The sequence below is a fragment of the Quercus lobata genome, chromosome 1 (genome assembly GCF_001633185.2).
Source record: "Quercus lobata isolate SW786 chromosome 1, ValleyOak3.0 Primary Assembly, whole genome shotgun sequence".
Classification (NCBI taxonomy): domain Eukaryota; kingdom Viridiplantae; phylum Streptophyta; class Magnoliopsida; order Fagales; family Fagaceae; genus Quercus; species Quercus lobata.
In genome coordinates this window covers 39,004,260-39,020,978 of record NC_044904.1, presented here as the reverse complement: position 1 = coordinate 39,020,978, position 16,719 = coordinate 39,004,260, and the positions used below count along the sequence as shown (strand labels likewise).

Genomic DNA, 16,719 nt, shown 5'->3' with positions numbered 1-16,719 from the left:
TGACCCAAGTAACCCAAAAAATGCATGTCATATCCAAAGATCAAATGATGTCACTGCTTACAAAACAATGGTTGGCTCACGAATGTAACCAGAGTACTGACCTTTCCATGCAGCCGGACAATTTTTCCATTTCCAATGCATGCAATTAATGCTCCCTTGCATCCCTGGAAATCCACGTCTTTCCTCATTGGCTAAAATTCTAGCAATGTCTTCATTGTTTGGGAACCTCAAGTATTCCTTGGAGAAAATATCAACCTCTACTTTAACAAATTTTTTCAGACTTTCTATTGCAACGGATTCTCTAATCCACACATACTCATCCATAAAATCAACTGTAACTCCATTCACAAGCATCCTAAGTGCACCCATTATGTTTTGAATAGAAGATAAATTGAGTTTTTGGGAATTATCTCTTTTTTGGATAAAGTAAGGCTCATAAGTTTCTACCTTAGATTAAATACGAAGAAAAAGAAACCGACTCATCCGAAATTTCCTCCGAAATAAATTAGGAGGATATACCGGTATGTTGGCAAAGTAGTCAAGATAAAGTCTTTTCTGGTCTACCAAACGATCACATTTGATAGTCCGACAACGTTTACATTGTGATGTTGAACCCTTAAGAACTTGTCTCATTATCTCATCTTCATCTGAGTAGTCAAAAAGCATTTTGCAAAAAAGAGAGTGACCTATAGAGACAACCTTAAAGATAACAGTGTTAGGAAATTATCACTATTATTGAACAAGAAAATAATTAATAAGGGTTTAGAGAACATAAAACTGACAATATAGCAACTTATAAATTATACAGTCTATGTTCCTATATACAATACAGACTTTATAAAAGATTAATGTTAAGACCTAGGAATAGAATACTTACCTATTTTATTATATAAACTTTACATACTGATGTATGATTCATCACAAAAAGAGCATCCAAATACTTAATATAACACCGTGATTCATCACATAAGTTTTTAATATAACCAAAATGATGTGATTACATAAGTGGCATAACCTACTGCCAATTGATCAAGTTGTAACAATACATTATCTACATGTTCCAAACCTACGCTTAAAGTAAGCCACTACCAAAATAAGGTCGAAACAAAATATCATCTACATATGCCGAACCCCAACCCTAAAATAATTTACTACCAAAATAAGGTTACAACAAGACATCATCTCCTTAGGTCAAACCCAACTATTTACTCTAATTTTTGTTTTGCAAGAATTTGATCCTTGAGATTTTCAAAATAAAGTCTTTCTTTTTTATTCATGCCATTTGTATCCATGGTCATTATTCTTCCCTCCTCCCTAATAGTTTCAAGACGAAGTCTTTCCTTTTCAATACCAGTTTTTTGCGCATCCACTCAAACCCTATCCGCTTTGATGCGAAGAGCCTTTTTGTCTTGTTCATGTGATTTCTAAATATATTGCAATTTTTTCGCCAAATAATCCTCAAAACCCTTATCACCATCTGTTCTCTTTCGCTTAGCCTTTTCGACTTTTCTACCAATTGATCTCTCTAGCACCATTGTGTCATCATCATTACTACCAACTTGATCAATTGAATTGGAGTTTGAGGGTGCCCTTTGGATCTTTCCTTAGGCACACTCCACTTTGGTTGGTTTTTCAACACAACCCAACAATGGTAAAATGCAAAAACTGTTTTTTTGCCAGGTGATGAAGCTTTATATAGAGCCTTTGCATCTTCCAACTAATTTTTTTTTTAATAAATAAATTAATTAGTGTCTTCAAACTATTTGGAAATTAATATTATGACACCATTGTAATATAATTTATACCTTCATTTGATCAATCACACCACTTTGATTTCAGGCTTCAACTTTAGCCATGAACCTAGCAAACTTACTTGTCTCCCTATTAATTGTTCCCCATCGATTTGATAGGGAGGAAGTAGAACGTGTGGTTCCGTAAGTATCATTTTTGCAAAAGTATTGCCAAATTTTCTCCCAAAATTTTTCAGCCCTTTGGTTAGTACCATATATGGCATCCATGCTAATGTTAAGCCATGCAAAGACAATGAGGTTGTCCTCATTTACACTAAAGTTGCCACCACATTTTGTTGGATTAGAGGTGACAATTTCAACTTCCGGTAAAGACTCTTGGATGGGCATTGAAGTATTTTGAGACCTACTTAAAAATGGTGCCACAAAATTGAAATCTCCTTGTAAGAAATTAGCATATCGTGATATGTCTTCTTGTGTATTCATCCCTTTTAAATAGGGAACTTAAAACAATTAGTGTATGAAGTCAATCAGTATATGAAACCAATAAAACAATAACAAATCAGGTATGAAGAGAAGGGACCTTTTTAATCATTGCTTGTGGATGTTAAAGTTCAACAAGGAGGAAGAGCATATCCCCTTCCCTTGAGTTATACTCTACCTTTTTGCTCAATTAGTATATGTACACCCAACTAATGTAATCAAACTAAATTTTGACTATAGTTATGGGTAGTAACATACAATATATATAGATATATATATATATTGTATGTATGTATATATATATATATATAGTTCTCATACATATAAGCTCCATAAGCTCACAATTCAAAATATTCATTCTTCTCATGATTCAAAATACTAACTAATCCTAATCAATGTTAAGGGATAAGAGTATAAGACTATAAGAGCCAACTCACAAAGTCCAAGAGTTCAAGTATTTATGATAAGTGATTACTACAATACGAAATACAAATTTAACCAAATCTATTGTTTCTCCAAAAAAAAAAAAAAAAATCTATAGATTGTGATAAGATAAGAAGAGTTATTTGTATTTTAAACTCATTGTATCTTAAATACTTAATTTGTATTTGACCGTCTGTATATTCATATATAAATTTAGAGCCTTTACATATTGTGATTATGCTGAAAACTCAAATCAATTCTTATTTGTATCTTTACAATCAGTATAAGCTAATCATAATATTTTGGTGGCAGCTTCTCACGTATAGCAACATCCTACAATATATGTTGACAACTCCTAATTAAAACAATATATGTTGACAGCTACTAATCAATATATTTCGACTATATATACTACATTAATTTTTTGTTACAGAAATACTAGCCCTTTCCACAGCTAAATATTAATAGAATACAGTAGCAAATATAACTCAAAATATACTCTGCATAATATATTTGCAAACATAGCCCAGACATAGCCAACATGTACAAATAGAAATCAAATAAACACCATAGAGTTGAACACAACAAAAACCATTGATAGAACCTTTGCATACAACATATTAATTTGTTGAAGAAAAAGTCACTAAACAAGAACACCGATTATCTAATAAAATTGGGATTTTGGTATAAAGGAATAAAATAATTACTGTTACAGATCTATTAACCTTTGCTAGGAGGAGTTGTTGAATGATTTGTAAGGGAAAAAAAAAAGCTTATCAAAGCACAATTTTATAGAGGGGTACAGAAACAAAGAGAAAAGAGAGAAGGGAGAGAAATAGATAGAGAGCAAAACTTATTGGTAATTGAAGTTGAACATGAGCAAACTTTCGGAAGATGCTAATCCCGTAACAGAGAGAAAAAACCCCTCGTGATGAAGCTAAATCCCACCTCTGCAAACATCAACAACAATTCTTTGATCAAAACCCAAACACAAACACAAGCTGAATCCCCCTTTTTCTTGTAGAGAGAGAAAAGAAACATAAACACAGAAACTCAAATACATTGATCAAAACCCACCTAGTATATTGCTTTGATTTTGATTTGATTTGAGTTTTTACGATGTGTTACGGTTAGCACGAAGCTTGCTCTCAGGATAGCCTAACCTCCTCCACTAATCCGATGAGAGACCAATTAATCACCAAGAGGGCACAAAACCCCCAACACCGACAGAGCTTCATTTTGAGATTTTGCAAACAAAATCTTAACCCAAACCCAAAAACCCTTGAGAATCTAGGTTTGAAGAGAGAGTGATAGAGTGAAGAGTTAAATGGGTAAAGATATCTAGAGTGTTGGGTTTATGAGATGAGTAAATTGGCAAAGGGATTTGGAGATGGGTGAGGGTGAATCAGTAGAGACATTTGGAGTGAAAGAGAAAGGCTTGGTGAGAGGCTTCAGCAATAGAGAGAGAGAGAGAGAGAGGATGAGAGACCGTGTGAATGAGAGAGAAAAGAAAGGAGAGAGAGAATAAATTTGATTAAAAAAAGATACAATAATGCTACAGTGCCATCATACATTTATGATGGCACTATAGCACAATGCCAAAATTTTTTATGAAAGCTCAAAAATGTGTTGAAAACACAATAGCTTGTTTAGACCCCCAATTTTAATTACGGCTTGGTTGATTTTACACTAACTTAATACTAAGTGCGGAATAGTGTAAACACAAGCATACAAACACGAGAGCTACTCTACTTCATAATTAAAGCAACACAGCAGTAAAATGAAATAAACAAGAGTTGGGAAGAGGGATGCAAACATAGATAACACTGAGACGTGTTATCGAAGAGGAAACCGAAGAATTCGGCGAAAAACCTCTCCGTCGCCCTCCAAACGGAAATCGATCTACTAGACAATCAGTTGGGATACATGGGTAAGCAAAAGACCCTCCAAGCCTAATCTACCTTCTGTACCTAAGCCCTCCAAGCTCCTACTCCAACAAGGCTTCTCGGAACCGTGTCTTATCTAGCTCTCCGGATCCCGTAACAAGCTCCATGTTGCATCTGCCAACCTTGGCATCTTTCAATACTTCCCAGCAACACCAAAAACACTCACTACACTCTGAAAAGGTATGGATTATGTTTGGGTACAAATCTCCTCTCAAGGTATGATAATGGGAGAGGGAAGGAGAAGAGGCTACAATTAATTCTCACTAAGAATGAGTAACTCTCTCTCAAAAAGATGGGTGTGTATGTTGTAGAAAACCTATTTAGGGTTTTTCTCTTTGAATGACCTCTCTTACATTTGTAGGTAATAAGGGTATATATAGTATGGGTGAAGGGTAAGGAATTCACACATAAAAATCCTCCAGGTAGAATAACGACAGCCTGGCACGTCTCTTCAGCTTCCAGTCATGTGCTCCTTACATGCTCTCCTCCAGGTAGAAAACGACAGCCTGGCACGTCTCTTCAGCTTCCAGTCATGTGCTCCTTACATGCTCTTTCGCGGCTTAACGAGCTTCTCGCGAAATCCACTGATTCTTCATTTAAGCTTGAGTCTTCACCAACTTAATACTAAATCCAATACAATAAAATCCCACAAAATACAAGGAACAAAATTAGAGCAATTACAACACTTTTTGTCATGGATTAAAGCCAACATAAAACATAGTTGTAAATCACAACTTTACATTTTACAATTTTGCAATTTTACAAGACCAGATGTTGCTCACCTTTAATGCCTTAATGCTAAAATATGCTTACATATGGCATTTGCAAGTCCAGCTATGAATGCTCTTAACACATCTCTTCGCCTAAAATTGCAAAATCAAAATTTTCTCTCTCCATCTCTGTTCTCTCTCTCTCTCTCTCTTTTAACTCCACACCTTCATAGCCACTGCCTAGCATCGCCGTCGGAGCTACGTTGTTGACCTCACCGCTTCCAACACCTAACATCGCATGAAAGTGGTCTTCTCTTTCTTTTTATGCTTATTTTCTTTAATTTTGATATCTTATTTGTATGCTTTTTTGTTTCCCCTAAAATTGCAAGGGTCTATCTTTTTATGATGATGGATTTGGCACCATAATCTCACCTTAGAAGGGTCTTATTTTTATAACCAAATCTCACTTGAAAGATAAATGCTTTGTTATGGGTGAGAACACTGACTCGTATGATAATGGATTGGCTTTGCGATTCTGTTATGGGTAAGATTTGGGTGTTTCTGTTTAGGGAAGAGATGGGTCTTATGGAGTTGGGGTTTGGTATTGTGAGTTTGGGGTTTATTGGCTATTGGGCTGCTTAGATTAATATTGATGATTCCTTGCAGGTAATGTATGATACAACTGAAGTCAAATTTCATGTTTGTTGCTAAGCTGAAGAGGAATTTGGTACATTTTGTTAGATACCTTTTGATTATATCAACATTAGTCATGTTTATCATTGGTGCTAGTTTCTATTATGGTAACCTTGCTAATCTATGTTGCTTATATCCTTTACTAAATCAAATTGTGTGAGTTTGGAGTTTGGCTTTTTGGATGGGATGGAGAATCATGGAATGATTTAGGTCAATTTTTGTGTTATGGAATTTTGAAGATGATTTTGTTGTTGGTGGTATAGGTTTGGATGAAATTTTAGTTTGAATTTGATTTCCCTAAAAACAAAATGAAAAACGAATCTTAGGAGTAAAGTAGAAGGATAGATCAAAACAATTTTATCAGATTTTTGTCTCTACTTTTTTTGTCTCTACAAATTTGGCTAGATTTTTATCTTTCATATGTGATATTCTTATTGTTTTGATATTTTCATATTTGGAAGTATCTTCTTCCGGTTCTATTGTTTGGTTTGCCGAAACTTTAGCTTATTACTATAATTGATTAATGATTAAAGAAGAATTTGACAATGCTCAATGTGCAGCTCTCAACTTATTTTTTTTAAATAAGTAGCTCCCAACTTAGGTTTGATGGTAATGGTATATTATATTGAGTGAATTTGAAAGATAGATTTATAGTAGTTCCTAAATTTATGGTTCCCAAAATTTTTCTTTTCTCTTCTTTTAAGATGTATATGAAATCTTGAACTTTAATTTGGTTACTTTGTTTGAAAGTAAAAATTAGTATTTTTTCAAAGCAAAAATATGTCAACTAGTAACTAGATTCTATAGTTTATTAACTCTATTGTGGTTGTATGTGTTTTCCATTAAATTTTAATTTAATTTGCTTTAGTATTGGTGTAAAGTGACCATCTATCCAACCTTAAATGGTTTTGCAAACTGTCTAAGATTACTTCTTTATAATGGCTGTCATAGAAAATAAATTTCAGGAGCATAAAACAGTACTAGAGCAGCCACACATAAGCAATAGCCTGAGGGCTATACTTGAAGACGTGTTGGACTTAGCAAATGAGATTGACCAAGTTTCATTTGGGTTAGGAAAGATGTAAATCAAGCAGCTCATGAGCTTGCTAAGTGGGGCTTAGTTAATAATTGGAATGGTTTTGTAAATTGTGGCCTTACCTGATCGTCTAATGTATGTGATCATGAAGGATGCTCCGGGTTGTACCATTTCAGAACTAAACATGTCTTTTATTTACAAATGTTGAGCAACCATCTCGCTTTCATTAGACCCTTAGTTAACATCAGTTGAACAACCATCTAGTTTTACCGAACACATCTTATGTTGAGTGAGATGTGCAAAATTTGAATTTCCCTCACTTTGGATTCTTATTCACTTCCAATTTCTAAAAAAAATAATTGAAAACCAACCAACAAGTGGTGGATTTGCTAATTTGGCCATTTTCGAACCTATCTGTCTTTCCCACCCCATCCAATTCAATGGAGTAGTGCACTAGGGAAAAAAGAGAAGCAAAGGGGTTAATATAACAATCTATATATATTTATCAAAATATATGACACTTCTCCACATCCTTATCAAAAAGTCCATGTTAGGATGATGATGATGTTCACATTCATAGAATGGTAGTGCTTTTTTTTTTTTTTTTTTATATATATTTTTATTTTTTTAAAGAGTGATGTTTTTGTTTTTTAATTGATTAAAGAGTGATGTTAGAGATATTACTCCCTCCGTCTCAATTTGTTTGTATTGTTTGAAAAGTCAAACATTTTAAGGGAACATTATTTATTGTCTTGTCTGCCTTATAAAAATGTATAAGTTTACAAAACTACCCTTAAATAAATTTATCAGTTTTTTTTTTTAAAAAAAAGAGTTATTCTTAATGAGTCATCTAAAAAGGTGCCCCAATTAGATTAATTTTTTAAATATTTGTTAATTTTCTTTTCAAATAGTTTTGAAAATAAAGTAGGGGTATAATAGGAATATTAGTAAACTAATAACTTTTATTTTTAGAAATAAGACAATATTTAGGGACATCCCAAAATGGAATAGAGGACAAACAAACTAATATGTCAAAAATCACAAAAAGTAATTATAGTACTTGTATAAAAAAAATTATAGTACTAATTTATTATCTTGTTAAAGTAGAATCAATCACATTTATTGTTACTGATATTTATAAGTATTTTTGTAGTAAAACTTGTAGAAGTTTTAGTATTTTCCTTATTTTTTTAATAGATCTTTTGAGTTTCAAAGCTTTTTGGAGGATTTTTTATAAAAATTTTCAATTAAAATTCTTATAGCCATAAAAAAGAAAAAAAGAAAAAAAAAAAAGGAATAACAACTCTTATTGAGAATAAAAGAGTAGAAAACCAACAAAATTCAGGCCACCTCCCCATCCTCATCACCTTCCATCCAAAAGCACCCCATGACCCAACTGGGTTGATTGGGGATGAGAACGGGGGCCCATAAAATTAACATTGCTCGTTAGGCTTCATCGTCTCTTAATTCCTATACACCTAAAATTAAACGGATCTGAAAGCCCCTAAGCCCGGTAGATTAATCGATGCAATGGCAGTTCTACAGCACAATATAAAATTGACAATAACTTTAGCTTTGGGGTAGAGACATAGCTGCCCATAAGACAAGCTTAGGAAGCCCATTCTCATTTTTTTTTGTCGAGGGCTTGAGGCAATGGATATTGAAAGGTACCTATCATGTCAGCCTGCTCCTGATGAGATTGGGCTAATGACACTTGATGAGTGATGCTGAAATCTTTGAAGTGTCAATTAGGCCCAATGAGTTAAGATTGGATTGACCAGCCTTGTTTAGAAAAAGCGAAAAGGTAGATGAAATTCAAAGACAGGCAACTAGATCTGAATGATACTTTATGGTAATGGGTAATTATGATTATAAATTTATAATAAACAAATGATACTTTTCGTATTTGTATTTGTTTAATCGTTTCCATAATTGGGGATGTGTTGTAACTTGTGAGCCAATCACAAGTTTGTGTCCATCTCATACAGGACGAAGATAACACAGAACTATATCAATAAAAAAGAGCTGCTAGTGGATCGATCTGTACCACAAGTTCCTGACAGCCTATGGAGATTACACTTGGTTGGAGAACATGAAACAAATGATTGAGATCAGTAGCCACCAGCCAAAATAGCTTTGAAAAGAAAAGCTATGAAGAGGGCGCCACTTTAAACGATTTCATGAGCTTGCCTTATCTTAAGGATGATTTATTTAGCACACACGTGCCAAATAATATGATTATAAATACTAAAAGGTTGAAGGATAATAATAATAGGACAAAACATATACACAATACCTTAGTTACTATTCTTTAAGTTCACTTTTTAAGATTCTACCATGTGATTACTTAATTTAAAAAATACACTTCCATTCATTAAAAAAAAAAAAAAAACCACATGACTGAATATTAAGAGAGGAACCTAAGGAACGACACTTAAGTATTATACCCAATACCTTAGGTGCTGTTCCTTAGGTTCCCATTTTAAGATTTTGCCATGTGGTTACTTAATTTAAAAAATACACTTTCATTCATGAGAAAAAAAAAGAAAAAAAAGAAAAAGAAAAAATGCCATATGATTGAATCTTAAGAGAGGAACTTAAGAAACAATACTTAAGTACTATACCCAAGAAATAATTTGCTTAGTCCAAGCCTGAAGAGATAAATGCGCTCCGAGGATTTCACCCACCCAAGGATGGAAATAGAATCAAGACAATTGGTGTCTTGTGGTGTTCCAGGGTAAGGAGAAAGGGTAGCGATGAAGGCAAGGACGATAGAAGGAAGTTTCCTGGAAGGAACACTTCCCTCCTCCGCACTGAATGCCCTGCACTAACCTTCTCAGTTGCATTAATGAAGAAATGATTCCTGAACAGTAACTTCATAGCTAGCAGCCCCTTCCACCACATTCAGTAGAGTTTTGATGGGATAATTATCCTTAGGAATGCTTGGAGGCATACAGGTAGAAGGTTAGGACGCAAGAAATGGGAATATAAAAGGAAGAGAATCTCCTAGAAATAAGGAGGGACATTTTCTCTAAGAAGTAGAAAGACAAGAAAGTGAACAGTGTATTATCTAGTGTAGAACTTGAACAAATTATATATAAGAAACCGATTCTCAGACCTGCCCGAGGAGAGCATTTTTTTCTCATTCTCTATTTGTGTTACACCTCTCTGTTACTCTGGGCTCTTCGGCCTTAGACTTGAACTTAGCTTAGAATTGCACTTGAAGTATTTTCCCACTCTCTAAAGAAAATTCTATTATTTGGGCTTGTTTTGAAGGATAAGGTACCACGGTTCTTAGTGGGCTTGGGCCTTTATTTTCTGAGTACCTACAATAATAATAATAATAATAATTATTATTATTATTATTATTATTAATTATTAATTATTATTATTATATTATTATTATTATTATTATTTTGAGAATGAGTGGAAGGATAGCTTTGTTGCAAACCTTGATGAGAAAAACTAACCAAATTATTTTTAAATGCAACGATCAAAATTTATATTCTACTATATCATTAATTTCCAAATGCCAGAATTTTATGTGGTGAAGCTTTTTTCCAATTTGAAAGAGCGTGTAAGTTGATCCATTTATATATAATTAGATTAAGCAAGATGGGGGAATAGTCCTCCTCGTGTTTCATTCATTAGATTGGAAGATGTATAATTAAAGAGAATAAGCAGCAAAAAAAAAAAAGCATATTCACAGGAAGCTTCATTGCACCAGAAACGCCTAAATAATAATTTATATAAATAAATAAAGAAAAGAGGCCCACCCAGAGATTCCAATGTTGCACAATATCTAGAAGCAATTAATTGGCAATCATATTTATGATCCTCATGTCGATTGTTCACATTGCACTGTGGTGCAAGCAAGAGAGGAGTGTGAATCACTTGGCGTATTTCGCTGGAAATTAATGATCTATTGGTCTATATCTTTAGCACAGTCTCATTTTTCTTTCATTTGATTGGTTGCCTTATCAATTTTCTCATATTTGATTTCTTTTTGCAATGATTGAGAAAATCGAGGGATGACTATTTGAAATGCTTTGGATCAATTTTCAAAATCCAAAACCAAAAAAACAGTGTAAATTTTTAGAGTAAATCTAAATTCAAATACCTATCTTATCACAAAAAGGAAAAAAAATAATAATCAGCCTTAACGTGTCATGTGTGATGGGAAAATTTTGCATATTTATTTAAATAAATACAAAGCTAAAAACAAAATTTATGCCTTTTTGGTTTTTGTTTTTGTTTGAAAGAACTTCTATTTCGGTTATAAAGACAACTAATTGTTAACCCGTGCAATGTACGAAAAAACTATTGATAACTTCCCTAATATGAAAAAAAAAAAAATATATATATATATATATCAATATCATGGTATAATTTATAAATTAAACCAATAAAATCTATCACTTGCAAAGTAATAAAATCTATCACATGCACTGAGAAATCGTGATAACCAAGAGCTTGAGATTACTTTCTCAAAAAAAAAAAAAAGAGCTTGAGATTATATTTAAAAAATATATAACTAATATAAGTACTATCCAATACAATTAATTACACAAATATAGTTAACTTCATACTCATTCAATCAAATATCTTTCATAAATTATATTAATCATTCTTGATGTCCAAGATGTATCTAAATTCTAACATTACCAGTAAACAAAGATGCTAGACTTTAATGAAATTGAAAAGGCAACATAATGCCAATTTACACAATTACTAAAATCATCACTTTCCACTATTGAGAGAGAGAGAGGTGATTGTTGTGGTGCATCTCTTAAGAAGAATCTAACCTTTACATCTTTTTTGATGTAATCGACCCATAACAAAATAGATGTACCATGTTCAGAGCATGCACATTTGGGAGACTAAAAGTAAAAGAAAATGAACCCATCTAAAGTTTTTTGCTCTTCCTCTTGATGTTGACTTTTCCAGCACTATCCAAAATCAAATTTATATACTCCTCAAAACCCTATAAGACATTAAAATTAACTATTGAACAAATTTACATGTATTCACTTAAAATTGTGAAAGATGCTAAAAATTAGGTTTGTAGGGATGTTAAGCCTAGCGATATATATGTCTATGTGTATATTTGGCTGGAGGCCCAATCCAAAGACATGAAGTAGTCCGAGGAAGGGCGAATATAATCAGAGGAGTCCGTGTTAGTAAGTGAAGAGGTTAGTTTTGATCAAATAGGTCCATGAGGATGGTTTGAGGATGAATCTCTCCTCGACTGAGCAAAGCTGAGGTTTGAAGTGGTGGTCTACCGTCCAGGGCAGTGTTCCAGGAGATTCTATTGATATGGATAAGCATCACAGAAGCACAGAATGGAGGGAAGTTCTAAAATATCTAAAGAGAAAGCTGCTACCATTACATTGAATGCTCTGCACCTAACCAACTGGCCGCATTAATGTGGAGGTGATACCTGAACAGTAATTTTCAGCCTTACAGTTACTACCAAAGACTTCAGGAAGGTGCTGATGAGACAATGATCAAATACCAGTAGTCTGCCCTACACGTGGAGGGTAAAGAGCAAAGAAGGAAGAGAGTTTAAAACAAAAATAAGACCCTGAAGAGAGGGGATCAAGAAATTAAGAGAAAAACACTATAGAAATCAAGAATTGAATTTGTAATCTAACTTGAGAGTAATATATAAGAATTGATCTCCTCAGACTGTGCCGAGAACGATTTTATTTAGATTAAACTAGTCTACTTACATTTTCTTGTCATCTTGATCCACTTTACTTGTTGTCTAGCTCACTAAAGCCCGGTTTTCCAACCCACTCTCTACAAATTTGTTGTATTGGACTCTTTGGGCCTAAGTTCATACATCCCTTGGGCTAGGGCCCCAAATTTGGTCCTTACAAGGTTTTTTTTTTTTTTTTTGAAGACGTCCTTACAAGGTTGATATCAACCTTTTAACCAAAATTCAACATTTTAATGATGCACATCAATCAACAATTTTGCCATTGTTAGTTGCAACATATATCTTTTTATTTGTGACAAGTATGGTGCAATTTTGGCCATCAAATTTTACTCAAAAGCCATGATTAAAAATACTCATCATAAATATGATTAAAAAACTCAAGCAGTAAATTAAAACCCTCTACATAGTTTTTTTTTTTTTTTTTAAGACTATCCTTAACATTTTATCTTCAAAACATTATAACAGGGAATGCTGCAAAAAATTGGAATGATTTACCTATATATAGCTTAACCATACTTACTACTCCATATAATTCAAATCAAGACGTTTGATTTTCCCCCCTCATCACTCAAACAGATTATCAACTAAAATTTTAAGAATAACATGCAAAACCCAGAAAAGCCCAACATTGAAAAGGACGAAATCAATAATTAAAAGTCTCTAAAAAACATTACCACTATCATGCCATATCCAATACAACAAAATACCTAATCTACAAAAATCTGTAAAACTAAATCAAATAGCTGTTACTTATCTAACTCTCTCACGGGAACCTCTATTTTTAATAAGATCATCAAGTGACATATCCAATTTAGTAGCCATAAAATCAGTAGCTAAAGTAATAGTCTTCAAGAGAAAATTGTTTTGTTTTCTTTAGGATAATCTCTTATGGGGTTTCTACGATTTTGATTAGCTTTATTGTTTTAGACTTGAATTTTCCTTCAATTCTTTATTTCTTATTGTTACCTGGCATTGGATGGATTACTCATTTATTGCTTAAAAGCAGCAAGAATAAGCAAAAATTCCATAATACCAAATGGAATAAAACTTTGGAGCTAGTAGTATTATTCCACTGTCGTTAATCAATTGCTTAAGATACCTTGTAGTTGGATAATTCTTTTAATATTCTTGGTCCATTCAAGATTCAACCTATGTTTCACGCCAACAATATGTCTCAAGGAAAAGATCACATTAACCCAATCCATTTCTTCCATATCTCAAATCTCAATGGCCCAAGCGTGGGCTCTAGTAACACGCGTTTGATACGGATAATCTTTCGTAGCGAGTTGTCCTTACGGCATGTTGTTTGCTAAAGAAGCCGTCAAGGAAACTGAAAACTCGGAATTCTAGTAAAAAAACAAACTAATGGATAAATTTTAATATTTCTCATTTATTATTCATCCCCACAAACGACAATGCCTTCTACAAATTGATCTTTGGTTCTAAATTGTATATACATCTTTATCGCTTCTAAAATATCATAATTATGAATGGTTAAGATGATTCATAATTACGTGGCTAGTGGTGCAAGTGGCAAATCCATAGGCAACTCTTTAACGCCACCACTTGCGTCATTTGCCCTTTGCGCAAGTTCCTCCATTTGTTAAAAGAAGTGTGCCACTAGCCCACTATTATTAGTATTAGTATTACTCACTATTTTGATATGTTTGAAGAAAGACAATGAACCTAGATTATTAGTATTCTCATTCATTCCCTTATCTGGAACCACCCCAACTTCTACTATTTCACTCCCAGCATGCCATTGCCATAGATTATAGCACCCAAATCCCAATTGATCAAGTGGACATTTTTTTTTTACTATATTTAAATCTGGTTAGTGCCATCTTCTGTAAAATATAAAGACAGGAAGCTACTTTCAGGCGTGGTCACAGGTATCATGTATGCATAAATAAAATTGAGGCCCAGAATAAGAGGCAAACAATAGGAATAATAATTTATTCACGAATGTTACTGTCAAATCTAATGAGAAGAATAAAAGTAATAATAATAATATTACAATAGACAAGCACAAGCTGTAATAGCTTGTCCATTGACTCTCCACCGCAAAATCTACTTTTTGTGATCCATACCGACAGCTCAACTTAGCATTACAAACGCATCCACCGAAAGCCCAACACCATGAGAGCCCACAATCCCATTCGCAGTAATTATTATTACTATTACTATACTGCCCAACCAGACTCAGTAAATTTGTACCGCCACAACCACGACCTGAATTTGAATATTCCAAACGTGTCCTCTCTGTTGTTGTTGCAGTAGTTGTCCTTTGAGAATCCGAATATGCGGTGGTTGTTCCAGCTATTTCCTCTTTTGTCCTCATTAAACTTTCATATTCCGTACTTGTCCCTACCCTTCCTCCGTCCCCACAACAAGAATTCCCACCTGCTGCTTCCTCTGTGTCACATGCAATTTCCAAATCTCTCACTACCACCCAACCATCCGATTCCCAATTTAACCCTCTGCTTGTTGCTAATTTACCAATTCTCTCTTTAGCAGAAAACTCTTCGTCGTCATCGTCATCATCATCATCATCATCTTCATAGTCTTCCTCGAACTCTGAGTTAACCCAGTCGAGTACGCAACGAGGTGACGTGTCGGAAACCGTAACTGTATTTGGCGACACAGCCAAAAGAAATGGATGCTGTAGCAGCTGATCACAGCTCCATCGCTTGCTCGGCTCTCTCCTAAGACACTTCTCGAGGAAATCCCGGCCAAGTTCCGACAACCGAGTTGGGAACTCAGGCAACTCGTCCGAGAATACGATTCGACTCAGCGTGTGAACCCCGCGATCCTCCCACGCTGGCTTCCCGGTTATCATTTCGATCACAGTACACCCCAAAGACCATACGTCTGATTCTGGCCCCTGAGATTCCCGCCTAATTACCTCCGGTGCCATCCACAAAGGACTCCCTCGTGGCAGAATCGGTGCCTTACACGTGTCTCCTGAGAGCTCAACCGACGATCCAAAGTCGGTGAGCTTTGCTAAACTGGAATTGGGACCCACCAAAACGTTCCTCCCCTTGACATCGCAATGAACAATGCCTTGTGAATGTAAGTACCTCAAAGCCGAGACTAAACACCAAGTGTGCGACCGTACAATTCTCTCGTCCACGTCGGCAATTCGTTTTGCCAAGTCAGCCACGGTGCCACCTGGCAAATACTCCATGTGCAAGTTCCGGTACGACGTCGTTGGAGACTCGCAGGTGACATCGTCCCCAAGGAACCCGACCACGTAAGGCGAAGACAACGATCGGAGGATCCGAATTTCGTTCTCCAAAGCCTCCAATTGACTAACCATACCGGAATTTTGATCCACGGACTTCACTGCAAATACACGACCGTCCGATATGTTAACCCCGAGACTCACTGTACCAAAACTTCCTTTGCCTACACACTTCCCTCTAACCCAAGAAACCATGTTGATTTGTTCGAGCTAAGCCAATAGCACCTTCTAAAATCTCTCAAAGCAAAGCGGGTGTTTACTATGTGTCTTTCTATTTTGTGGGGGGTCCAAGATAAGTAGCTGCTTATATATACACGGAATGTGAGCGCCTAAAATTTAGAATTTGGAACATATCTTCTAAAAAAATTAAAAATATTTTTGGTCCGACATGGAATTTTTCGCCAAAAAAAAAAAAAGAAGGAAATTACAAAATGGATAATTTGATGAACGGTTTGATGACGTCGAAGAGGTTTACTGGGGCAGGAACTGGTCGGTGTTGACGTTAAAAGTGGTAGTGGGGGTGCGGAATTGAGGTTTGGAGAGATACTGGGTTTTATCCTTATCCCTCTTAAAGCGGGGTTTATCTGGACCGTTGATTTTATGAGATCATGGTTTTTAAGTTTTTTTTTTTTTTTTTTACTTGCAAGGTTTGTCTTGATCCGGTATTGGATTGGTTTTACCAATTTTGACATGTGGTATATTCGTGGAAATATA

General features: G+C 34.6%; 1 protein-coding gene across 1 annotated transcript; it reads right to left on the bottom strand.

The window, feature by feature from the left end:
- Positions 1 to 14,637: 14,637 nt before the first annotated feature.
- LOC115989816 (mitogen-activated protein kinase kinase kinase 18-like) lies at positions 14,638 to 16,511 on the bottom strand. Its single transcript, XM_031113697.1, has one exon. The coding sequence runs from the start codon at positions 16,198 to 16,200 to the stop codon at positions 14,638 to 14,640; it is 1,563 nt and encodes a 520-aa protein (XP_030969557.1). The 5' UTR covers positions 16,201 to 16,511.
- Positions 16,512 to 16,719: the final 208 nt, after the last annotated feature.

Bases quoted from the DNA above. Each gene is read 5' to 3' on its own strand.
- LOC115989816 (XM_031113697.1), bottom strand. From the start codon at position 16,200: ATGGTTTCTTGGGTTAGAGGGAAGTGTGTAGGCAAAGGAAGTTTTGGT.